This window comes from Hipposideros armiger, unplaced genomic scaffold, assembly GCF_001890085.2.
Source record: "Hipposideros armiger isolate ML-2016 unplaced genomic scaffold, ASM189008v1 scaffold_355, whole genome shotgun sequence".
NCBI lineage: Eukaryota > Metazoa > Chordata > Mammalia > Chiroptera > Hipposideridae > Hipposideros > Hipposideros armiger.
Window position 1 is genome coordinate 710,239 of NW_017731705.1, and position 27,401 is coordinate 737,639.

The window sequence follows — 27,401 nt, forward strand, 5'->3', positions numbered from 1 at the left end:
TGTTAATTTGTTATTAAGCACAAGTTAATGATGCACAAGCTGGCAAAGAGCAAGTTCATGAGGGGCCATCATTTCTGATGATCCAAAGTGGAGCCATATATTGATACATATATATATATATATATCTTAATATATTGAGTTTACATCTTATACCCCCATGTACCTAGTACAATACTTTTCCTTGAGTAGACACTCAGTATGTAAATTTTGTTTAAGTAAATGAATAATTCTCCAGATATTTCATGGAGAGTAGAATAGATATTTTATATAAACTTTTAAATCAGTATGTTATTTTCTAGAGCCAAATATAAAGTACTAAAACATATATGTAACCACTAAAGTGTAGTGTTAATTTTACTTTGTTCTGCAGTTTATTTTCCTACATTTTCTCATTCCCTAGCAATTCTGTGAAATATTTTAAGTTAAAAAACTAACTAAAAATCTATTTTAAAGATCTGATTCTAGATAAGTCCTGACTGCTAAACATCTGTACTACCTTGATTAGCTCATGATAGCTTTAAGCGTCTCAGGTTCCTCACCTGTAATCCAATGAATTTTGTGTGGATTTCTAATACTTGATCTATATATTGAGAGCTGCAGATGCATTGTAGAAAAAGCAATTGGCTAAAGTCAGAAAAATTAGCTTGAAATTTTGATTTATGGAAGCTCTTTGAACATCAGCAGAAAAAAGAAGAGCCCAGAAATTCAATATATGATAACAAAACAAAAATGTTCTAAAAGCATTGTTAGACAATAGATATCAATGATGTTCCCCAGAAAGTTGAAAAGAAAATGAGAAAGAATTACAAATTAGGAAATATAAGACCTAATGAATCAATTTAAGATGTCCACTTTCTGACTAATAGTTTCAAGAAGAGCAGAGAAAACAGGGATGTAGCATTATTAAAAAATAATAATAAAATAAAATAATAAAATAAATAAAATTCCCATAACAGAAATAAATGATTCTCCAATTTGAAAGGGCCCATCTAGTACCCAAAATAATCAAGGAAAACAAATAAGCAAAAACAGACAAGTCACCACAAAACACATCATAGTAACTCTTCTTTGTTTTTTAATGTTTTTGAAGTTCTATTATGATATGCATTCTGGAGAGAAGGCTTCGGTTAAGAAGAGGCTAAACCAGAAAGGAGAAAAAAATGAGATGTAGGAAATAGGAGATCTAACATAAACAAATGACAGAAAAAAGTCACAGGTCTAGCAAGAAACCATTCAGTTTGGGACAAAAACATGGAGGGCTTTATGAGAGAGATTTCTTATATGGATGGAACATTAGATATGAGTAAGCATTTAGAAAGCTAAAAACTGCAATTATTAACTCCAGAAAATGAATAATCTTGTACAAAGAAGGAAATGGCATTATAGTATTCTACTTGGCTCTGTAGCAGGCTCACCTAGGAAAAACTAGCTTAGTCAGATCAAAGTGAACTCTGACTGTTAATTTACTAAGAATGTGATGGTGAAACATGGGGACAACTTTTATTTAAAACTAACATATTAAGAAGTATTACAATTATATGTGGATACATTTCATTTAAAATATAAAGGAAATTACCAGAAGCAGCATGTAAAAGAGTAAGAAAGGTTGTTTAAGAGAAGTGGGCTCAACAACAGGGTGGTGGAGTAGGGACCTGCTTGTTTTTGTTTAAAGCTTCTGCCTATTTAATTTTTAAAAAAATATGTGCATTACTTATTGTGATGATAATAAGCGTTGGATGAGAATTAGCAGTCCTAAAATAACAGTGACTAGAAGCGTGCTGTTGTGTAGAACGAACATGACTAAACTATTTAATTGTTAACTATATGCTCAAATGTAGCTTATCGCCACAATCTCATTTAAAGTAAAGGCTCTGTGAGGCTAAAAAATGCATAATTAATTTTAGACTACTTCTTGTCTATTATATTGAAGCAGATATCAGGTACAGTCATTATTAATAATAGCACTTTCTGAGTGAGTTGTAATGAGGATTAAATGGATTACTGCTTGTATAATATTTAGAAAATGGCATGTGTACATAAAGTGATAATAAATGGCTAGTGATAATGTTTTTTTTTTTTAATTGGGGAATTGGGGGATGGGAACAGTGCTGGGGAATTGGGGGAAGGGGAACAGACAAGTTGCTGTCCTTTTGTTCTTCAGTCTAGTTGTGGAGGACGTTGCTTCACTGGCCCAAGTTGGCACCATCACTGTGCTCTTCTGAGGTGAGGCAGATCAGTCACCGGCTTCTGGACAGCTGCTCACAGTGGCTGCTGGCTACACACGGTAGCCCATGGCAACTCACTGCAGCAGGGGCTGCAGCCTATGCCTTCCCCAGCGACTGTCTGTCGGCAGCCCAGCTCCAGGTTGAGCTGTTGTTCAGCATCTTAGCTGTAGAGGGCAGTGTCACTGGCCCACATATCCAAAGCCAGCTCTTAACCATCGTGCCACTCCACCGGCCCAATCATTTTTTTTTTAAATGCATCTGCCACAATGGAGTTTCTGTTTTATTTTAATTGTGAAGCTATGTAATTACGAATACAGAGTGACAGAAGGATCAGCGTCATCACCGATTAACAAGTACTTGTTGAGATTCCAAAGCATGAGACGAAACATGGTTTTAGGATTGCTATCTGTGTGCCTGCAAGCATACTATTTTTTCCAGAATATTTTTTATAAGAGTGCATATATTTTGTTTCCTTCTGAACAAAATTATATTCAAACTTTACTTGGAGGTAGTATTGATGGGTAGAAGACTCCATTCTCCCCATTTGAAATTACTCTGGAATTTCTGACATTCCTTAGCTAGACTTTTACTTGAATTGACATTAACATAACTCTGATGGTTGTTTGGTTTTAAGATTTTTAAATTTGCTTTTAGCTTTCTTTCAATATGCTATTGTAAACAAAGGAGACTAATCCTTAAAACTGACCTATGAAGATGGAAGATATTATCTAATAGAAATGGGGACAAAGGATATATTTTAGACATTACAAATCCAGTTTGTAGACTTTTTTGGTACTCAGAAAAACAAATAAAGGTAAATTTATTTTCAAATTAATAATTACTGTTTTCTAAAAGCAGATTAAGAATGTTATTAGGTTTTCATTAGCTCCTACTTATTCCCTGAATTCTTTTGTATCAACAAACTTCTCTTTAAATTTTGCGTCACTGTCTAAAGTTGTGCATGGATTATGTGTATCTTTCAAACATTTAAATATCCTTAGACATATTACTCAATTTTTTCATATTTGTAAAACTCCATATGCAGTTCTAGAAGTCAATAAACAATGTACTGTTTTCAGAAGCTTTTTTTTTTTAAAAAAAACATCTGTTTGGGATATGTGTCTAACCCAAAGTATTGATTTAAAACCCCATCTTAGTTGCTATTGCAACAAGGCTATATACTTTGAACAGTTAAATAAGCTCAAATATTTATGATATGCTTGATTAAACAGGAAATAGGCCACTTCTCTGTAAATAACGCACAGGTCCACTTTTTAATAACACACCACAGTGCCACCCTAGAAATTGCTCAGCATTCATTGATCAGTAGGAGAAAGACCAAAATGTCCTCAAACTTTACATAGTTTTATGATATTGTATTTGCAGATGGTAAGGAGAAAAGGAATCAATATATGCTTCTACCCTGAACTCTATACTACGTTATTTTTCCCTGGGACTCTCAATTAAATCACTTATACAATTTAGGTAAGTAGAGTGTATGGTTTAAGCTGCAAGTACTATTAATAAGATATTATTATTTGCTGACTAGATCATGAATAAAAAAATAAGTTCACGTGTATTATATGAGATCCATGGACTCTAGTTTGATGTGTCAATTTGAGAGTGATGGTCCCAAATGGTTTGAGAAGCAGAACAGATGTTGTAGTGACAAATTAGCTTGTAGCGGAAATTATACTCTTTGTAGTGGTCAAAAAAGGGAGAATTGGGCTGTGTGAATGTGAATTTTAGTGAACTGGTGATCTTCTTTTGGGACCATTTCATATTTCCCAAAATATGTTTTCCAGAATTGTACAGATTCCTATGGGAAGATTTGCATATGTATGTATATATATATATATATATGTGTGTGTGTGTGTGTATACATATATATATTCATATACATATGTTTATATATTCATATATATGAATGTGTGTATATATAATATAATGTATATGAATATGCATGTGTATATATTCATATATATATATATATATGAATATTAGGGGAAGGGAGAAAAGTCTCACATGTCATCTTAATGAAGTCAAGCAACATGTACTAAAAAATAAACATCCAGTATATACAATTTGCACAGTCATGTTGAGACAGTGTGCAAAAAATATGGACCCTGTAAAAAATACTCGATATGTTTACTTAACATTCATAGAAATTTATCTTGCCACTCACCCATATCAATGATTTATTTGACAACTGCCTTGTATATTCTCAAATGTGCTTAATATTTATATTTTATTTCTAACAATGTTCTTTCTGCTGTATCCAGAGCTATTACACTCTAGACATACTAAACTATAGACAATTTCCATTAAATATGTAAAAATGTTCCTGAGCAGACAGGCAATCTCACTTCCCTCTGAACTGAATTACCTTATATATAATATAAAGATTTTATCAACTCAATTACATGTGATCACAGTAAAGCAAATTCACACACACACACACACACACATGCACACACACATGCACACACACAAAAAGAGAAATCTGTAGATAGTTTCAAGTAATACATTGTAACCATTACTTCAACTTCAGGGCCAATTGAGATCTTTCTTTATAATTGTTATCCAGCAGCCAAAATAAAATATTTTCTCTATTTAATTTTTTGTGACTTCCAAAGGAGTTTTTAATGAAGAAAGAAATGGTTACTATGCAGATGAAAGAGACACAAATAGCATGTTGAATTCATATAGAACAGAGCTTCCTGAATAATCAAGAATTTACTGAAACAAAATACATACACAGAATAAACTTCCTTTGATACTAGGGTGTTATAGTTACAGTCTCAGGAGCAAGATTGTTCCTAAAATTGTTTTCCAGTCACTTTATTAAATGTGCTGCTTTAATTAGTTTCCTTATAGAATATAAAGATCATTTTATGTTTACTCCCTTGTAGTAATTCATCTAATGATATGTTTAATAGCAGAATTCTGACTACTAATTAACTAATTAAAGAAGAAAAATAAATAGGAATGAAAAAGTAGAAAAAAATGCTACATTTAGTCTCAAATGCATTGTTGTTAAAGTTCTCTTAATTCAACTCTCCAACGTGATTTATGCATTGGTTATATGTAATTTTCAGGAAATCCATAAAAGACAAAGAGCAAACCCTATTAGTGTGTCTAAACAACGCAGTCGTTTAGACTATGTGAGCACAAGGAAATAGAACCAGGATACATGGGCGAATGAGGACAGCCATGAGAAAGAAAGACCTCAGATTCCTCCTTTCACATATACATGAACTTCCTTGGTATGTATTATATTAAGAAGTGACATTTACAACTGTGGTTCTACCTAAGTTTCTGGAAAAGTATCATATCAACTCCCTGACAATCTCACCACCAGTGGGCTTTGATTTGTTGGTCCTTTAATCTCAGTTCTTAGGTTGAAAGATAGGAGTAAAATGAGAATTAGATATTTATAAGACTATAATAAATATAAAAGTTGCTTATAAAGGTGTTATTAATTTTAGTACTTATTCCAAGTGTTTAAAATCCAGATTATGTAGATGAGGGGTAATACTGGAGACAATTATATCTAAGATAGTGAGGATGCTTCTAAAGTAAAGTACTAGCTTAATATTTTATATCAAAGTAAGTAAAATGTGTCTATTGGATTATTCTCTTTTTATCTGTAAGATTGTAATGATACAGAGTTCTCCATTATCTGTAATTCGAATTACCCCCCCCCACATACAACTTCCACAGCCCACAACCTATCAAATTTTATGGAGAACAGTGCTAATAAGAACTGATGAAAATAATAAATAGCTGCTTTTACTACAAGACCATTATCACATCATTATCTGATTCCATGTATAAGTGATACATTTTTTTCTTTTATCTAAATTTTAGTCGAATTGTATCCAAGTTAGATGTGTAACTTATGCAATTATATTTATAACAATACTTACAAAGTCTGTATGAAACATTACATATTTCCAGGGTTATGGTCTTTAGACATTTATAATATACATTATTTCCAACACATTCAATTAGTTAATTTGTTACTTTTATGCCGGTATATACATGCATCTATTTAAGAAGTAGTTTGTGGATGAGGTAAGAAGTCATGCAAGCACAATCCTGAGATATAAGTTGGCAATTATGATTTATCACTCTTGTTAAAAGTTTGCTTCTTGTTCATAAGATTACAAGTGTAACCAAAAAATATACAGATAACTTAAAAACCCAATCAGTAGTCTTTATTTTTTTATAGCAATTTAGTCAAATGTTAAATCTCTAAGAAAATATTATCCATCTAAACATATTAGCAATATAAAAGTTGCAGGCTGATAAGCATTCATTAATATTAAAAATAGACATCAAGGGTGCATGCAGTTTTTATGTCAAATTTATTTTCCCCAAAGTGTTTACTTTTTAGTAAAATGACATCCTAGCTGAAGAATGAAGTCTGGGAAATGAGGACGAGAAGTTGGGTTGTTAGCTGGAAGCAGGGATGATTAGAAAATTTTACACAGGTGGTTGATGATTGATGGAGGTGGAGGCATTTTATGAGGAATGGGCTGTTAGTATTTGGGAAACACTCTACCTGTATAGCCCAGCGAATTGTCATCATTATCAGAGGTGGGGATTGGCGTCCCGTTGTCCTTGCCCCTCTCTAGGTCTTCAGGGTCTGTCGAAAACAACACCAGAGCTGCTGATGGGGTCACAGTAGTAACAGTAGTTGCCATTTCGATCACAGCATGTCCAGACACAAGTAAATCCACATGTGACAGAAAAACACACAAGGACAACACACAGCACACTTTCTCCTCGTCCCTCCTGCGGCACACTGAGCTGTGCGAAGGTCTCAGCATCGTGGCTTACAGTTTCTACTTCTGCTCCTTAATTTCCCTAATTCTCTGTCTGCACCTTTGCTGCACTTCAAAGCTGACGGAGGGCTCTGACTGCCCCCTGTGAGGCCGCCAGCGCGGACTGAGGGAGCATATGGGGAGGGAGAGGGCAGGATGGCTGAATGCTAGCATTGCTAATTTTCCACCTTATTGTTAATCAAAGCTATTGACTGTGATCACTCCCCATCATCGCTTCATCTCCTGCCAATTACAGACTCAAGGGACTCTACCTCATATGGGTGTGGGGGGGTGGGGGTTGTGGGGGTTGTGGGGAAAAATAGGGTCTTGTCAAATAAGAGGGTGGGTGATAAAAATGCCATACTTTTTCTGAGTAACAGTGAAGAGAGCAGTGCAACATCACCTCTTTCAGAAGGCAACATTTGTCATCTTGAAGGACTGAGATAAATTTACCGAAAAGAATGCATGAGTCCAACAACATGCAAGTTTGCACATTTTGGCTCGAATATTTAAAAAACATTCCAAATTGCTTACGGTTCTACATTACGATTACCCAGCTAGCTATGTTCATTCATCCACTCTGATTTTACTTGAGTAAAAGAATTGCTTTTTTTTCAAATGCACATTAATTTTTCTCTACGCAGAATTTTAGACATGAGGCTAAGCACATGGGCACTCAGGTTCCAACATCCAGAGGCTGAGCTGCAGCACACATATGGAGAGAGAAACCCAGCGACACCGCTAGTAATTCTACTTGTGCTCGGTCACTCTCCGTGTCATATCTCTGTGTGTTAGATAAATATGAGCAGCCTCCAGCTCCATTGCTGATAAGCAGACACAGGCACAATAAAACCCAAGTGAGTGCCTCCTAAATCGAATATCACAGAATCATAGGTCATTCAAGTTGTGGTGTTCTGCAGGCTTTTTATCACCTTAAACAGCATCTACAGAGGATTGCTCGGCCTGCGCAGTGAAGAAGCACAGCTGTTTACTGGAGGAAGAAAATATGTCACCTTTGAATGAGGCAGTGAGTGCATGCAGGTAATGCCCCTTTAGAAACATCACGGGGGTCATTCATTTTCTGTCGCTGCCACTTTGTTTTTGCTTTTAGTGAGGTTGACACATTTTGTCTTAGACACAGCTATTCTAATTGCTTTTAGAAAGGATTTAGGGATGACTTAGAAATGTTTAAAGAGGATAAAATATTGAACAGGAGTCTGCTTCGAGGTTTTCTGTATATAGCATGTTTATTCACTCTATCTCCCTGCCTTCCCTCTTCCCCACCCCGTGTATCATGCTATTAACCTGATGCGGCTAAAAAGAGGAAGAAAAAAAAAAGGGTTCAGATCTGTGCAGACTAAAGGGGAGAAATGCTCATTACTGCTCAATTCATCTTGGCCTTTCCAGACGTGGCTGTTGTTATTTTGTCCTTCAAATAAACTCTGGAACCGGGATAGCAATGAAAGGGTCCACTTTCTACCCCTCCAACCTGTTCACTTATTTGTATGCACAAGTTGTTTAGGTCAGAGTTTTAATCACATCACTAAGAGAAAGGGAAACAGACATTTCTGTATATTCTGAGGCAGAATATTAGCGCAGTGTTCTGCCACAAAATAAGTAACCTTGTTCACGCAGACTCACCAAGCGAAAGAATCTGATATAGGAAGATGGTACTGGTTCAAATGTATTAAAAAGGCTTTTTTTTTTTTTTTTTGCTGAGCCATCCTGCTACCTATTGGCAGCTCAGCGGCTGCTCAGCTCGGGCTGGACTCAAACTGCCGTTGCTCAGAGCTCAAACTCTTGAGCGAGCTCTTAACCAACTGAGCCACTCGGCCAGCCCATTAAAAAGGCTTTTAAGGGGACCTTTTCCGCTTACCCACAATCTTGTTTTAAAAGACACAATGTGTTTAGGGTCACTTTAATTTTAGACTAATTATTCTTAGTAACAAATGTAACTTTTCAAAGGAAAAAATACTTTTAGTTTAGGGTGGAATGGTTTACTTGATGTGGATACACACATTTCTAATTGCTCTGTTAAAAATACAATAAAAATCTACTGAACTCCACAACATGAATTAAATCAATTTCTCTACACAATGTCTTAAGATTTTGGGAGAAGGCTGGGCATCCTTTGTTCCTGAACCCTCCCTGAGAAGGAGGACATTATTACAAAAGCAATAGATATGAGGAAATGAAGTTCACTATCATTTGAACCGACGCATCAAATCTATTTAAAGTGGATTTTTCACTTATGTCTCACATCCTAAGTGGCTTCTAAAATTTGCTTTCCTGTATCAACAATCGCTCTTCTGGCCCCTTCTTAGTCTCAGGAAAGAATAGCCTTTGCATTAATCAATGAATTTTTACCATATCTACACAGCACATTCTACATACTGCCTTGAATGAGTAATTTACTAATTAGGAATATACTAGACCTACAGGAAACAAAAGGTCCTGTTTTTACTAACTTCACTCATTTTTTTCCTTCCCTCTCCTTCTTGTCAAAAGATAATTATAGGGCCGGCCGAGTGGCGCGATGGTTAAGAACTCGCTTGGGATGCCAGAGGGCCCCGGTTCGGATCCCACATATGAGGGCCAGTGACACTGCCCTCTACAGCTAAGATGCTGAACAACAGCTCAACCTGGAGCTGGGCTGCTGGGAGTCGCCGGCGACGGCGTAGGCTGCAGCCCCTGTGGCAGTGGGTTGCCATGGGCTACCGTAAGCAGCCAGCAGCTGCAGTGAGCGGCCATCCAGAAGCCGGCGACTGATGTGCCTCGCCCAGGAAGAGAGCAATGATGGTGCCAACTTGGGCTAGTGAAGCAACGTCCTCCACAACTAGACTGAAGAACAAAACGACAGCAACTTGTCTGTTCCCCTTCCCCCAATTCCCCAGCACTGTTCCCATACCCCCAATTCCCCAATAAAAATCTTAAAAAAAAAATCTTAAAAAGAAGAATGAGGGGGTTAGTCCAACCAGACATGAAAACATATTGTAAAAAGTATGGTAGTAATTGAAAATACTTTAAAAAAAAAAAGATAATTATAATAGGAAATAATTACTTGACTCGCAACATGTGAGCTGGAGGACTAATTCAAAGAGTCCAAAATATATTTATTTGAAGTTGTTGAAGTTTTTGTTAAATAATATTGATTATGCAAGCAATGGAATACAACATAATGAGGCGGGAGATTATCTAGTGCTTACAATGTCTGAAGGAGGTCTTTCTGTGCTCCAAGTCTGTTTTTAGGGCCCTCTGGACCTGAAGTACATGGGGCTGTAGTTGAGAAAAGCCACCATCCCATCTAGAAGTGCATTGGTACTAGGGTTGCTGGGCGCTAAGTGTCTGCTCTCCCCCTTAGACTGTGAATTCCCAAGGCTCAGGTACTCGGCCTCACATTTGCTCATCTACCACCTTACACTGGACCTGCAACATTACCCAGGCTTAAATATATACATTTTTTCCTTTAAAATAATAAATGAATTAATGACCAGACAGTAACCAAGGATGTAAATCTCACTTACATGATAGGTTCCCAAACCGAAACAATTTGAAAATATAAAAATTGCATTTGTTTCACAAAATCAAAACAAAACAAAACAAAATTTGGTATAAATTAACTCAAATGTTATTGTACTCTCTGTATTCATATAAGCGTAGGAACCATCTTTTTTAATATAAGAAGAAACCTTGAATCATTAAATCATAGATGTTCAAGTTTAGAAATACAAGGTCTGAAAATTAAGTTCGTGAACTTGTTGCAATGATGTTGCTAACCTTTTTTGATATCAGAGGAATTATTCATTATGAATTTGTACCAACTGGACAAACCATTAACCAAGTTTACTATTTGGAAGTGCTGAAAAGGCTGCATGAAAAAGTTAGATGACCTGAACTTTTCGCCAACAATTCATGGCTCTTGCATCACAACAGTGCACCGGCTCACATGGCACTGTCTGTGAGGTAGTTTTTAGCCAGTAAACAAATCACTCTATTGGAACACCCTCCCTACTCACCTGATCTGCCACCCAATGACTTCTTTCTTTATCAGAAGATAAAGGAAATATTGAAAGGAAGACATTTTGATGACATTCAGGACATCAAGGGTAATATGACATCAGCTCTGATGGCCATTCCAGAAAGAATTTTAAAATTGCTTTGAAGGGTGGACTAGGCACAGGCGTCAGTGCATAGCTTCCCAAGGAGAGTACTTCAAATGTGACCAGAGTGATATTCAGCAATGAGGTATGTAGCACTTTTTCTAGGGTGAGTTTGTGAACTTAATTGTCCAACCTTGTATGTCGGCTGTACCCTCACAATAAATTTCATGAGCTATACATACAGATTCCTCTGAATACAGTGGCCATTTGACCTTTGCTGCTTTTTAAGGCAACCAATTCCAATTTTATAATTGCCCTCTCTTTTATGTTAGTTTATTTAAAAAAATGTTTTTTTTTCAATTCAAATGCTAATCAGTGGGGCCACAGAGAACTAACACCTCACCTATGAAAGCCCTCCCCACCCCCACTACTCTTTAAATGCTTGTTTCATAGGGCTTCAGACTTCTTTCTTTTTTTGTTCAATATACTCTCTGTAGATCTCTCTATTGAGACTCATGGCTTTAACTATTTTTTATAAAATGATGCCACGTTTCTTAAATAGGTGTTCTATCGATAACCAAATCTTACCTCCGCTGCTTGTTCAACTTCATGTGGATTCCAGGAAGCCTTACACTTTCCCTCAGGAAACACCCATCACATCAACTTCTCGTTCAGCCTACTCCTTTCCTATAGTCCCTATCTATGTTAAGAAAGTAATCACTTTATTATATTTTTAATATTTTACAATTCAGTAAAATGTTAGTATTTGGGGTTAAAACTGAACCCTGGCCTATAGGCTTATTGTTTATAGATTTTGCTACATGGTTTTATTTTTATTTTTTTGGAGGGGGTTGTATGCCAAACTTATATCTATAGTATATAAGATAATAATATAATATAGCAATAATATTGTACATAACCATATACTATTCATATTAGTTATGTAATATATAAAGACCTATAGCTTTCTTTACAATGGAAATTATGTCTTTCAGGAAACTTGATCCTTAAATATAATAATTCATGAAAGATAATACAACTTTCTTTACTGGTAAATTAATTGGTAAGTTTGATATTTGTTAATCTGTATAACAAAAATTTTACTGAGATTTCCCCAACATCTATGTCAAAACATAATGAAATTTTGAATTAGAAGAATCATTATATTGTAACCTCTGATAAAATAATTCATTTAGACAAGCATCATCCATGGGTATTAAATCTATTAGGTGAAAAATAGCAGGAGACAGTATATTTCCTAGTGCCAGAGTAGCACCCTGGAACTTATTTGCTAATTATAAAGGGGGAAAATGTACTTTTACAATAGAGAGACCTGGCAGCCACTGCTTGAACTCAGTAATCAAACTTAGCATCACCAATAATAGGTAACTAAGAGTGGGGAGACAATTGTGTGACACAATATTCAGTATTACCTAGGAAGCATTCACACTAACAATGCTTGTCCTGGATTCAGTCAAGATGTAATACTTAACTTAAAATCTACCAAAAAAAATGCATCCTTAGGATATACATGTGGAATAATTAAGGGGTGAATTTTCTTGAACTTACTTTCAAATATTCAGAAAAGTATGTTGACAGAAGAGCTAAAGCAAATGAGGAATAATATTAACAATTATGATCTATTATGAAGAACATTCAAAAAGTTTAAAAGATGGTGGATGAAGACTGAGTGGTCTTAAGCTTTCTCTATAATGAACAGCAGAAATCAATGCAGTAACATTTCTTTTCACTGGTGAAATGATTAGAACAGCTACTATTTGGTTGCCAGAAAAGTCATGACGTATTTTTTCTATGTTTTTCGTTGCAAAAATTCATCATGACTTTTCCGATAACCCAATATTATTTTTGTAGCATGAAGACTCATGTTTGTACTATCTTACAACCCATATTTCTCTAAATGGTTCACCATACTATTGGAGACAGTGATACATTGTGGAAAAGTACAGGCGTAAGTAAGAGAAAGAAGCCTGTTGTTTAAATTGTTTCATTTCTTTATTTTAAATTGGGTTTGAAATTCACAGCGCAAAACATTAGTTTTAACTTTTATTCTTCCTTTCTGTCATATTCAGTTATATAAATGTATGTCAAAAATAATGAGTTACATTTTGCCCAAGTAAAGTGTCAAGCCAGTTTCTTTATAGATTTGCATTATCACTGTGCGGGGCTTTGGCATTAATTGATATTTTGAAGATGATCATTAATAAAAGATTAGGGAAAAGCAAATGAATATAAACTACTATCAATATAAGAAGTGTGTTCTACAAATTGGATCAATTCTCATTGATTCTTTCCTACTAATCAAGAGGAATACAGGGAATGGGTACTTTAAGTGGAGTCCTGGGAACATTTAATTAGAAACCTAGACAATGAATTATAAAATTAAGTACACAAACTATGTTTTGAACTTTAAATTTGTGTCATAATTCTACAAGATCAAATTAAAGTTGAATTCAAACTTCTGCTTTAATCATGTATAGTTAAAATAATTGTGGAAGGTAATTATTTGCTCCATTCTTTTGAATTGGGAATAAAGGGAAAAATAAGAATTATGTTATGGAGATGGAGAGGGAAAAAAGAAAAAAATATCAGTAGCTGTTTTTAGGTAATATGTACTTTACAAAATCGAGTGAATGAAGCAAATAAAACAATTCATTACAATGAGGACTAAAGAACTTTTTCAGCAATTGATATGCTATAGGACATTAAATATAATATGTATCAAGTTCTAAAATTGCTAAAAATTGTGGAATGAAAACTATTTTTTTAAAGCAGCAATACAGTAACAGATAGAAAACAATCTGTTACAACCTTTCCCAATTTTACTATTTTAAGGAAAATCAAGGTTGCTTCCTTATGTTTCTTTCAAAAATAAAAAAACCATGATTATAATGATCCACGTGGATAACGATTGTTAGAAAATGCTTCGATAAAATAAACTAAAATACTAAAATTTATATAAAATATATATTCAAATAATATTTTTAGTGAGTAAATAGTTCTTTTTAAATTTGAAGACTTTATGATCCAATACTGTTGAGAAGAGAAAAAACAAACTCAGAGCAATTTGGTGTCCAAACAATCTTAACATAGTCTCCATGATAGAGTAGGAATTGTAACCTATGACCTGAGATGCCAGGATTGTATTAAATGGGAAAAGTAGATATTATACAGGATCTCAAAATATATGATAGTGCTTTTTCTCATTTTCTGGTTTAGATGATTAGATAACTGAATGAATCAAATGTGAAAAAAGAGAAGTAAAAACTGTACTGACTATAATCACAACTAATATTTTTGTAATGCTTTAGTTTATTTAATATAAAATATTGGGTTGTTGGAAAAGTCATGATGCATTTTAGAAACAAAAAACATAGAAAAAATACATTATGACTTTTCCGACAACCCAATACATCACCATACACACATGCACGCACACACATGCTTAGTCTCGTGCAATTCTTGAAGTTCTGTCATGGTCAGAGTCATCATCAAGATCATCACTCCCCTTATCGATGTTCCCATTTAGAAGATGCTGAAACTAAAGCTCAGGAAATTTCTTTGGCCCCTGTCATGAAACTAGTAAATAGAGCATTTGGATTCCAAATGATTTCTGACTCCAAAGCACCTATTCTTTTCACTATACCCCATGGCTTCTCTTTACTCATCATCAGTCTAATTCTAGGAACTGGATGGAATTTCAATAGTATATAAACAATAGGACACCCTATTAGTAATTCTTTTCCAGTTGCTGAATAATAAGATTGGATAATTTCACAAATTTATTTCTTAGCTCCATTAAGCATATCACCAGGGCTCCTTCACTGTCTCCTTTTATACATAAGATAAAGTAAAGAAGTTAAGAAAGTGGTTGTGTTTAAGCAAGAAATGCACAGCAAAATATTATTAGTAGAGGGGTTTACTATTAAAATAAGGCTTTACCCACATATTTTTAAATATGCAGATTTGGGGATTGACTTACTAACATCAAGATAATATATAATAATAAGATAATCATTCAGATACTTTTTTTATAATTACTTTTTAAGTTATTCTTCAATAACAATGATTTATCACTTGGTACAAGCTTAAGAGGATTTAAAACAGAGTCATGTCTTACTCATCCTAATATGCTAACCCTTGGCACAGTGCCAAGAACAGAGCAGGCCATCAACATGTTTTTGTTGAATGAATGAAACACTGAAGCATAGTTTTGCTGGAGTCAAGAGTTCAAGATGAAGGTAACTTTTCCCAAATAATGAATCAATTATTTCCTTAGTTAGGACTTTGCATATACTTATCTATCTAAAATTATAATCTCTATAAATCTAATTCAAAACTACATTTTGGGAAATGACATTGCTGATGGAATATCTTTCTTCCTCCCCACTCCCCATGCAAATATATATAGTATGTATATATCCAAAAATGTATATGCATTTTAAGAAAGGAAAAAACTGTGTTAAAATTACACTGATGGTAACCACTTTGAGGACCTCTTGTAATTGCAGAAGTCAAACGTGACTGGTATTCATCTTTTGTTATCGGTATATATTGAGTATTACAATTTTAATATAGTTTTTTTCTTTCTTAAAATGTGTATACTTTTTTTTTGGCACCCTCTGTATATATACTTATGACAAACTGAATATGAAGGAAAATGTAATAAATTTTTATAATTCTGAAAACTGAAAGAAGTTGTAATATGAATAAACAAGGATGGTATTTAAATATTTCCAGATAGGTGGACTGCATCTTGGTTCTATGAACTCTCTCTAATTTGAGTAATTTTAGATATAGATACATAGATATAAAAGTAGATATAAGCTGATTTGAATGAACAGAATACATTTTTCTTAGAGGCTGCTCTTGAAACTCAAGTGATGTAATACAACTTAGGAATTAATATTTGGTTTGCCAACTCCACATTCTAATTTTGAATTTGCAAAAATGTTACAATTCTGAAGAAAAATGAAACAATAGTTACATGAAAATTCTCAAGTACTATTTTGTTTGAACTAATTTGGTGTATATCCAGTTACACCAGGCTGGTGAAATCTGATTAAATAATATAGAATTACATATTTAAGCAAAAACATCAAAGACAAAACTATATACATAGATTATATAACTATACTAGTAACATAAAATACACTACTGAATGTTAGGGAGGCAAATACATTCATGGATAAGCCTGTGAATCTGAAGAATACAAATGTCACAGAGGAAGCTTTTAACTCATTTAAATTCAACTTAATTTGACAAAACAAGATAAAGTGCCTTCTGTATGGAAATCATTCTATTGATGGAGAAATGCTTATAATTTTAAAACCATTTGTTTCTAGATCTTTTCTCGTGGAAACACTGACAAAGTAGAGCTCTTAAAGTAATTGGAAAAATTATGCTTCATCATGACAATGTGTTTTTTTCTTTGATGCCTGAATGTTTGGTCTAAGAAAATCATGGAGGTTTTCATGAAAATAATAAGTGATGACTATTCTTTTGTATAATTAGAAGCTAAGCCAATTGTCCAGTTGAATTGTGCATTTATTCAGAATGCTCACATCAAATCCTCAATAACATCTGATGTGACAGATACCTTGGTGGGACAGAATTTAATCTGCAGAGATTTGCTCCCTTGAACTTCATCTGTGAGAGTTAATTTCCGGTCCATTTTGCTAGTATTTCTGCCTCTCTCCGTCTGTTGACTCTTTTTTGTTATTCTCTCCACCCACTCTGCCCTGGTATTCACCAGCTTTTCTTTTATTGTGCTTAGCATCTGCTACTGTTCCACTCCCTTCCAGTCAAAGCATAAGGTAACTTCAACATAGGCTAATTAAATGATCTTGAAGTTAGTTAACAGGTGGTGGTCCCAGCTGCCCTAGTTGTAGGAACAGATACATATTGCATTGTATGAGGGCAGAAATGGCACAATAATAATACCTGAATGAATGGAACACTCCTTCCATAGTATTAAAATGATGTTGGGGATCAAGAAGAAATAGGACCATTCCTCTTTTGCAGAGGGAGAAATCTGGTTTGGTGCAATGATGATCGCATTTGAGATTCTGAAAAAAACCTCAGATCTCCTTATATGTTAACGAGTGCTGTTTTCTCATCATCGAATGTGTAAATTTATTACCACTTCCCCTAAGTGTGTTAATAAAGTACGTTTCCAATCATTGCTGTTAGTATTTTGAATGACATTCAAGTAAAATCTACATAATTGATTAAATTTAGTCAAAATATCAAACAATTCACTTAGCATTTTGGAATCACTACAACTAAGTATATATTATTTATTTAAATAAACAATGCAGTGTAATGTTTAGGAGCCACTAGGATCTAAACATGTGACCTTGGTCAAGTTATTTTATCCTGTTTGCATCTCACTTTCTTCATTTAAAATGTGAAATAATAGTATCTATTGTATAGGAGTATCATGAGGATTAAATACACAAATATTTGTAAGGCCCTTACTTTAGTTCTGGGCACCTAATAAGAAATGGGTAATTGCTAACTGTTATTATAATTAATTAAAATTAGAAATCAACTTTAAAGGATCACTTAATAACTTTTGATGAAAAGAAAACTTATGCATTTTCCTCTTCAAATGAGAAAAGACTATTTTTATTTTATGTGCCAACTTGGAGTTTATATAGGAGAAAAAATGAATAAGGGGTCAGTTAAAATTCAAGAGAAAAATGGATTTTGAAATTTTATTTTTGTCTAGCCGTGTTTTCTCATATCTTCCCACTGTATTTCTTGAGCACCCGTTTACACAGAACACCCCACTAAATCGTTCAGGAAGTATTTTCAGGGAGAGAGCATTTCATCCTTACGTGTACTCATTGATTTGCAGACCTTAGTTTGACAGTTGCCTGGTTGCTTTGTGCTCACAAGGTTAAAGTCACTCAATTTTATATCTTGAGGAAAACCAACAATTGATAATGAAATTACACATTTTTTTCACTCTTAGGGGAAACACCTCCCCGCGGCTCCACACCTACCCCCACTCCCCCTCCCAGCTCCCGGGCTATTTCAACTTCTCTCCATAGAGGAGGGATAGAAACTGCTTGGTACCCTGGAGGAAGGCCAGAAGGTCTGAAGCATGCAAATTGGGCCCCAGGTCACGTGGTAACTGCCAGTTCCTCTCCACTCCAGCCTCCCCGACGTGTTCTGAGTCGGCTGCCATCCATCTGCAGACACTATGGACATCTCTGAGGCTGCAGGCACACAACTGCTAAAGGGACACATTTCCTCCATAGTCTCTTCATTGTCTGCGTTTTCTAACCACAGTCACGGTTTTGCGCTCTTCATTCTAATTGTGCTTTTGATTATTGGGGTCATTTTATGCCTTCAGCTTTCACAAAGGTCACAGAGATTAGCTGTGTCCAATCGAGGCCCACGGAGAGCCCTGGAAGCTTACCCCCAATTCATCCACCTCCATTGATTTCCTCTCAGTGTGAGAGTGGCCGCAGTGGTCACTTTTTTTCCCTTTTTACTCTCCTGTGATATTTTCCTTGCACCCCTCCCCCACTTCTCCTTAGAAGAAGGTTATTTGTAGTGATGGTTGTGGCCCAAGAGGTTTCACTGAAGCAAATTCAGGAAGAAAGTAGGGATGGTATTATAGCACAGAAGAAGGGCACTGCTGATCAGATCAGCTTGCACTAGCTCCTTTCTCTATTGTTTTAGTTTATGTAGCTCACAGCCACTCAACACTTCCATCTTATAATGTCAAGCTGCATTTTCAAACAGCAGCCCCTTTCCTCGCTCTTTGTCACTGAGTATAATCAATCACATATACATATTACATATATATGTAATTACATATATGCTATCGATTATAATTGCATATACTATAATAACATATACACCATGTTGTTGTTTTTTTCTCTCTCTCTCTGTTTTGCTTTGCTGGTTCTGACTTATCTTTGTATTTTTCATGCACCACCATTCCAGTATTAGAATATTCTGATTTGCATTTGTGCTTTTAATGAGAAACTCTGCCAGCCTTTACTCTCACAAGTAGTATTATAGTGAGATGATGTTTCACTTACTAATGTTGGTCCAAAAGAGACATTCTTATTGTAAATTAATGGAAATTCTTGAAACTTAAGACAATCAAAGTAGTTATTTTAAAGGAATGTGCATATGTGTATGCATGCAAAGGGACTGAGCAGGTCCTGAACAATAAACACCCCAATAACCCCAAATACCATAAAAGACATTAGACTGTTTATATCATTATTCATATTCAAGGGATAGTGGGGAGAGTTTATTATGTAAAAATATTTTCTAGGCACCAATGTGCTTGGCTCATGAACGAGTCCATTCATTACCAATGGTCAACAGTTTAAAACACTATGGGAGGCAGTCCTCAGTAGATTTTCCTTCTTCTTGGGAGTCAACTGACTAGTGACTTTCTAGGTGGTAAGATTATCTGCTTGGCTTAGAAGAAAGATGTGATGAATTATGATCTTATTCATTAAATAACATGGCCTCATAAGTATAAATGCCTTTCAGAAACTCTACTGCAGATTCACATCCAAATTTGAAGTTATAGTTCTAATTTCCTTCTTCTACAGTCCCTGTTTTATAATTCATAACACATTTATTGGTACATGTGGACATACGCTCATTTGTAGATTCAGTGGCCTCTGCACTATTCCTCTCACGTAACCTTTTCAAGTTTCGTTCTTAGAACTTTCCACCAGTGTTCAGAGTGGAGACAACCTAGGTGGGCAGCAAATATAAGATTTTAGTTTCCAGTGATGCGGTTCCTATGTGGAAGCTTTGGGCCAGCACATATATGGGAAATATATAGAAAATTTAATATAGTGATTAACAATCTTTCCATTGGGCTGTTGTGACCATTTTTATAGAGGCCAGAACTTTTAAAGAAACACATTTTCTGATGTCAGAGAGGTAGGAGATTGGGGGGGGGGGTTCACTTTGTGAGGGGTGTAAATATCTAACTATTACATTGTTTCGTACACCTGAAACAAAAGAAAGAAAAAAGAAACACATTTTCCTCCAAAATGGAAAAAGGAACCGAAGAATACAGATATGGAATAAAAATCTGCTGAGTTTTACATATTGCCAGAATTATGGTAACTACATGTGAATTTTAAGGAAATATTATAGAAATCATGAATAAATACTTTAACTTGCTGATGAAGAAAAGGAAAAACAACTAGAGGAAAATCTCTGTAATCCATAATCTCCAATATTTGGCATTTTAAAATGCCCTAAGTCTTCAACATAAAGCTTAAAACCATAATAAGGGGAGTCAGAAGTAGCCCTAAGATTTATAATTCATATTTAACAAGTGTATGGGCATTCTTGCATTAGTAGTAAATTAATGTAAATAAATCAAACATCTAAGAATATGTAACATTATTCTTAGATTTGTGATGGATAAGACTAAACTATTAACATTAAAATTTTATGTTAAGAATGAGTATTTCAATGATTAAATGTGATTATAAATTATCTGGTAGCCTAATACTTGGTAACAAAACTTGCCAGTAAACATGAACCTTCCATTGGTTATCAAATTTCTTAAATCAAGTCTCTTTAACTGTACATAATTCTGGCAAAGACAAATAGGTATAAAACATTATAGTCAATGAGAAAACACACAAAATGAAAAATATGCCGAAGTATTTACATGTGTAGGTAATTGACCATTATAAAGATGATAACAGCATATTGTATTTCACAGAGAATAAAGATATTGTCATACTTTCCATCAATCACATGTGTACTTAATTTACCATGCCATAGAGTTATGTTACATATTCTTTTTGCAAAAATACTGTACTCAGAAGGCTAGTAAATCATAACAAAAGCCACCTTGAATTCCACTGTAAAATCTTAAGGTCTACTGCCTTTGCTAGTAGAATCTGAGAAGCTCAGAGCCTCTAAATTTGTGTTCATTAGGTAATTTTTAAAACTTTTTATTTTGAAATAATATGTATGTTCACATGCATTTTTCAGAAATAATGGAGGAATATGTATTGCACCTTTTCCCTAGTTCTCCCAGTGGTAACATCTTGGGAAACTATAGTACTATGTCACAAACAGGATGTTGACATTGATATGGGCAAGATAAAACAGCATTTTCCTCACTCTAAGGGTCCTTCATGTTGCATTTTTTAGCCACACCCACTTTCCTCCTGCCCACCCCCTCCTTACCCACTGGCAACCATAATCTGTTCTCCACATGTATAATTTTATCGTTTTGAGAACGTTCTGTAATTGAAGTCATACAGTCTGTAACTTTTTGAGGATGACTTTTTTCAATCAGCATAATTCTCTAAAGCTTCATCCAGGTTGTTCTATGTATCAAGAGCTTATTCCTTTTCATTGCTGTCTAGTATTCCAGGGTGTGGCAATCCTACACTTTCTTTAACCATTGACCAGTTCACGTATATCTTCATTACTTCCGGGTTTTGCCTATTAAGAATAAAGTTATTATAAACATTTGTGTATTGATTTTCATGTAAACATCGCTTTTATTTCTCTGGGATAAATGTCCAGAAGGCCAATTGCTGAGGCATATAATTAACATTTAGTGTTTTAAGAAATTGTCAAACTGTTTTCCAGTGTAGCTGCGCAATCAGCCCATTAGTTTTGAAAGGCACACATGTATTATCATAAAAGAAACTGTCTCCTTGGCATTAGGATTAGATTACAATTTCGAGAGCCCTTTCCTTTCCTGCATCTTCCTCCCCTTCCTTCCCCCTCCCTTGCAAATCCCTCTCCTCCTCTTACATTCCCTCCCCTACAGTTTACTTTCTCCCCTCCATCCATCCTTCCTTCCTCGCTCTCTTCCTTCTTTCTTCCCTTTTTTCCTTTCTTCCCTCCCTCCCTCCCTCTTTTTTCTTTCTTCTTATGTGTGTGTAGAATTTTGATAGAAGGAATGACTATGTGAACCTAATCTGAGATCAAGAAAAATAGGTAATAAATATTAGAGCTTTGTAGTTTCTTTAAAAGCACTGAAACTTAGTTTTGTTAGTTTTATAGGCTTTTAAAAACATTTAATATCATCTTATTCTTCTTATATTAAAAGGACAATATATATTGATATTAAGAACAAATAAAATGGAGAATGATAATTAAGGTCCTCTCTTCTGATAGTGAGAAGCTATCAATAGATAGCTAAAAATAAAAGCCACTTAAATATAAAAAGTGACAAGACAGAAATTTATGCTGTCTCTCTGAATAGCAGCCTATTTTCTAAGAGAAAAAAATTAATATTTTGTAGGTTATTATGAAGTTCAGAATAAAGTATGTTTGGGACCATATAATCCAACAAAATATTTCCATTCTAGGCTAGTGTAGATTAAAGTCCTGAACAAAACTGCCCATATCCAATTATGTTCTCAGAAAGCTTGTTGCTTTTGTACATCATAGATATTTTCACACACTATAAAAAATGGTGGCATTATATCAATTTATTTAAAAAAAACTCAAGGTGGTTTGGTTTGTCATTGTGAAACTATAACAACCATTTGTCAATATTAAAAAAAAATCTGTTGTTAAAAGTTATAAAGTGGCATTGACAAGGAGAGTAACAATATCCTCAGGTAATTCACTATAAAAGCAAATATAAGAGCAATAGGTAGTATTTAAAAATAGATTAAAAAACATTGATAATTTCAAACTTTTATACTTATGGGATCAATGAGAGTTGAAGGAAGATTCCTGATTCCAGAAACATATATATAAATTCTCATCCTATTGAAAAACTGTATCATCTTACCTTTTTATCATGAAAACTATAAGGAATGTAGAATTGCTTATCATAACAAAACCAGTCATTTTAAATAAATGTATCTACCATACTTTAAAAATCTTGTTATAAGATTTTATAACAAACTTATGTCCATTAATAAATGGATAGTCAAGCTACCATGATAAAAGATGATGTAAGAAAAAAAAATGTTGCCCAACTGACCTAATCAATTTCTGAGAAAGAGATTGAAAGAATATTGATGGGGGTCAGAGAGTGGATTGTCTTGAATTTAAACCACAGCCTTTTATTCAATAAACTGACAGCTTGGGAGATAAAGTTCAGGTCACACTGGCATCATTTCCCTAATAGCTTGGTAAAATGAAATAAAGCACAGGAAAATAAAATAAAGGAAAATGAAATGAAATAATCACCCTCATGGTGTTTTTTGAATGAAATCAACAATGACTGAGATAAAGATATCTTATTGATGATAATTCTATTGATGATATAATTAGAGATCATTTAATTGATAGGAAACTATATTTGGTATGTGTGCTCTATTTCTTAAGCCTTTGAGCATACTTCAAATGGACAAGTTCATATTAAATATAGAGAAGGAAGAAAGAGGCTTGTTAAATAAATAGCCTCAGAAATTTTCATAGACTATCTTTATTTATAAAATAATAAAAATTTATCACAGATACCAATACATTAGCCTCTGCTTAAAAAGCAATCTTAAATGCACCAAGGCAATAATGTCACAGAGTTTGGAATTGTCTCCACTCTCACTTCTAAGGACCACCTGTCATCAGTCACCTTTTGAGAGTGGCCCGTGAATGAATGTTTATGGTATCAGGGTAGATACCAGAGGAATAAAGATGGAGAAAACTAAACTACGGAAAATTTTAAGAAAAATAAATGGTCCATAAAGATAGAACCTGTTAATACTATGAACTATATTGATTTCTTGTCATTTTGTGAATGTAATTGCACAAAAATATGTCTATTATTTTACATTTGTAGAGCTAAATATAGCATGTCAGATATAGAAACACCATATATCTATATGTATATGAGTATGCATGAATATGTGTACATATACATACATAGACACATATGTATATATATTCTGGATCTATATGAAATATGCAGATATCAGCAGAAAATATAACATTAATTTTTCATTGCTTTTTTTTGCATTGGTATTCAGAGCTTTACAGAATTAAATATATGCTAATTTATGTAGTTACAATCAAAATTGGAAACACATGAAAAAATATATAAAGAACCCTGGAAGAAACAAAGAAAATATTGGAAGAAAGAAATAGATGAAAATGCCCAGTATCAAGTATCTAAAAAAGTTAACTTATATCTTAGTGTATTCTGATTATTTAAGGAAAGTAAAAGGAATGAGGAAACCTCAGGGAGAATTCAGGGAGACGATGGAGTCTCTGGAGGTAGAAGGAAATGGTGAAATACTTTTTCAATAACTGCTTTATTTATATATTGACATAATGTAATGGATAGTTCTAAAATGTAGGAAGAAAATGTAGGAATTGGTTTTGGAAAGAAATGCAAATATATGTTTACATATCCAAACAAACACACACAGATACACACACACACACACACACACACACACACACACACACACACACACACACAGCCTAAAAGTGCCCCTCATTAAAACTAGGTGGTTCATAGTAGAAACGTTTGAATTTATTCTTTAAATAGCACGTAAAGATAACATTGAAAACTTGGGTTTAAATTCTAATTTCTTTTTTTCAGAGGGGTATCTCTAGATCACCTGTCAGGTAGCAACTTAAATCGAATGCAGTTGACATAATAATTGGAAAAGCTATGCTTTAAAAGCTGATTTTACTTTATCTTGAAGTTCCAGTTATGCCTGCCTGAGAGATATGCTTTGCCAATCACAAAATTCAAAGATACTCTCAGTTTAGCAAAAACCAAGATGTGCTGCCTATGAACCTGGCTATATTTTCATTGAAAACATAGAAACGCAAATAAACTGAGCAGGTGAGTTTTCAGTAAATGAATCACTTTCAAGAGATCAAAACAGCTGAAGATAAGATATCTAATATTACATTTAGATGATGTTCATGAGGCAGCTATATTCCATACACAGCTGTTGTCCCAGGCTGAAATTACTTGCTTAGAATTTGAGTTAAATAATCCCATACTTCAAATGACTTTGGAAATTGGATGTTAAGGAGACCAGCCAGCACCGTTCAATTAAGTGGTCCTTGAAGAGAAAAGTGCTTGCCTTTGAATAGGGGAAAAAAAAGAGTGTGATCACATTTAAGCTAATCTATCATTTATCATACCCAGTGGGTGAGATAGTTAATGATGCTATTGATTCTTTTTGGTGCTTAGTTTTATATATAATGTTTAACCAATGTGAAGCTGAATATGGGATTTGTTTTCCATTTGTTACTAATGCTCTTAAATTATCTTTATTTATCCCTGTAGGCATTGATTTCAAAAGGGAATTTCAAAAGGGCTTTATCGTTTTCTTAAACTGTTTGTTAACTTTCAGATTTTCTTTTTTTTCTTTTTTAAACTTCAGGTATTTTTCCATGACTATAGTAATATTCACAGCTCCCTTAACTTTTACTAGGAAGGAAAAAAAAGCATTGTAACCTTGCCAACAATGTTAGTCATAGACCTTTCAGGAATACCTTTTTTAAAATTTGTTTCTCATTCTTTTTGCTCATCTGCCTCTATTACACAACCACTGCTCATTTTTATGTAGGCCATTGTAATTATTCTTTGATTCTTACCTTTTCTTTGAGGGTAATATGGACCATTTCTACAAAGCTATATGTCTTTATAAAAAGACAAAGAAATAAATGGAAGCATAGCAGACATGCACACGCTGCAAATGTGATCAAACAGCATCAAGAGATGAAGGGAATACGTGGTTATAACAAATGACTATTTAAAAATTAAAAGTAACAAGAAGACCAGCAATCAGATATAAGCCTGGGAGCAGGGCAAGGTCTAAAACAGCATGACATGGGGAGAACAAAACAAACAAAACAAAACAAGTTAAGAATTATATTCGAAGCAGACAAAGCTGGTTTCTGAGTTGAGCTCAATAGCCCACATTAGCCAACATACATAATTCTTCTTAGTTGAGTATTCAAGTATATATGTCTAATGCATTAGTAAACGTAAAGCAAGTTAGTTAATCCCTGGAGCTGTCTGAAATCACCACTGAATAAAGTTAATCAAGAACCCAAACAATAGTACCAGTAAAATCAGTTCTTAACACTGAGGCCCGTTCCCAAAGAGCATTCACTGAAATGCTGAATTCTTAAAATACGTTGTCTGATAGGAATGGTAGATTAGAATTGCTGGATAATGTTAATATTATCAGTAGTTAAAATTCAGACATGGCATGAACATAAATTTAGAAAGAAGTTGCTCAAAATAACAAAATAAAAGAATTGATTAGAGAGTGTGTGTTGAAAGTTTCATAAACTAGCTCTAAGAAAGCCAATACCAGGCTGGGCCGAGTGGCACGTTGGATAAGAGTTGGCTTGGTACGCCTGCTCTGAGCAGCAGGGCCCCCATTGGGATCCCACATGAGGGCCAGTGACGCTGCACCCTCTACAGCTAAGATGGTGAACAACAGCTTGACCTGGAGCTGGGCTGCTGTGAGTCGCCAGCGACTGCGTAGGCTACAGTGGGGCTGGCCGGCAGCCGGCGTGAGCCACCGTGAGCAGCCATCCAATGGCAGGAGAGCGACTGTCTCACCCGGTAAGAGCGCAATGATAATACCAACATGGGCCAGTGAAGCGACGTCTTCCACAACTAGACTGAAGAACAACAGGACAGCAACTTGTCCGTTCCCCTTCCCCGATTCCCCAACGCTGTTTCCCTCCCCAAATTCCCCAATACAAATCTTAAAAAAAGAAAGAAAACCAATACTTCACATCTGTTCCCAGCTCCATATCATGTCAGTACCTTGAAATCCTCCATGGTGGAAGTATTTACACCATGAAAATCAGTGAACACTGTAAGTCATGGCCTTTTCCCCAAAGAGCCAGTTGTTAACCATTTGCCAGCACACCATTGCCTTTGGATAATCTTATGTTTATTATAAACTCTAGCCTTAAAGTACTCAGTGAGAATACAAGCAAACTAGTTTCAAATTTCCTGTATTCTTCACTATCCCATTATGAGACAGGTTCAAAGTGTACTTCATTATGTAATAGAATAAGAAAAAGCAAGTTTTTATTTTACTCTCACTTATTTCTTCTCTGGTGTTCTTCCATACTTTATATATATCTGAGTGTCTGACCTATGTTATTTTCCTTCTCTCTAAAGAATTTTGTTTGTCTGAGAAAGTCTTTATTTTTCCTTCACTTTTTTTTTTAAAAGATTTTTATTGGGGAATTGGGGGATGGGAACAGTGCTGGGGAATTGGGGGAAGGGGAACAGACAAGTTGCTGTCGTTTTT

At 34.6% G+C, this 27,401-nt stretch overlaps 1 protein-coding gene and 1 pseudogene across 6 annotated transcripts in view; both read right to left on the minus strand.

The window, feature by feature from the left end:
• ROBO1 (roundabout guidance receptor 1) overlaps positions 1 to 27,401 on the minus strand; it is a 1,209,462-nt gene that overhangs the window by 538,953 nt on the left and 643,108 nt on the right. For 4 of the 6 annotated variants that reach the window (XM_019661595.1, XM_019661596.1, XM_019661603.1 and 1 more), the window contains exon 3: positions 6,793 to 6,876. The exons of the other annotated variants lie outside the window; for them this stretch is intronic. In XM_019661595.1, the coding sequence (XP_019517140.1) occupies positions 6,793 to 6,876 (84 nt within the window). The remainder of the gene's footprint in view (positions 1 to 6,792; positions 6,877 to 27,401) is intronic. 6 annotated transcript variants of the gene reach the window in all.
• Positions 21,586 to 27,401, minus strand: part of LOC109392896 (60S ribosomal protein L34 pseudogene) — a 40,723-nt pseudogene continuing 34,907 nt past the window's right edge.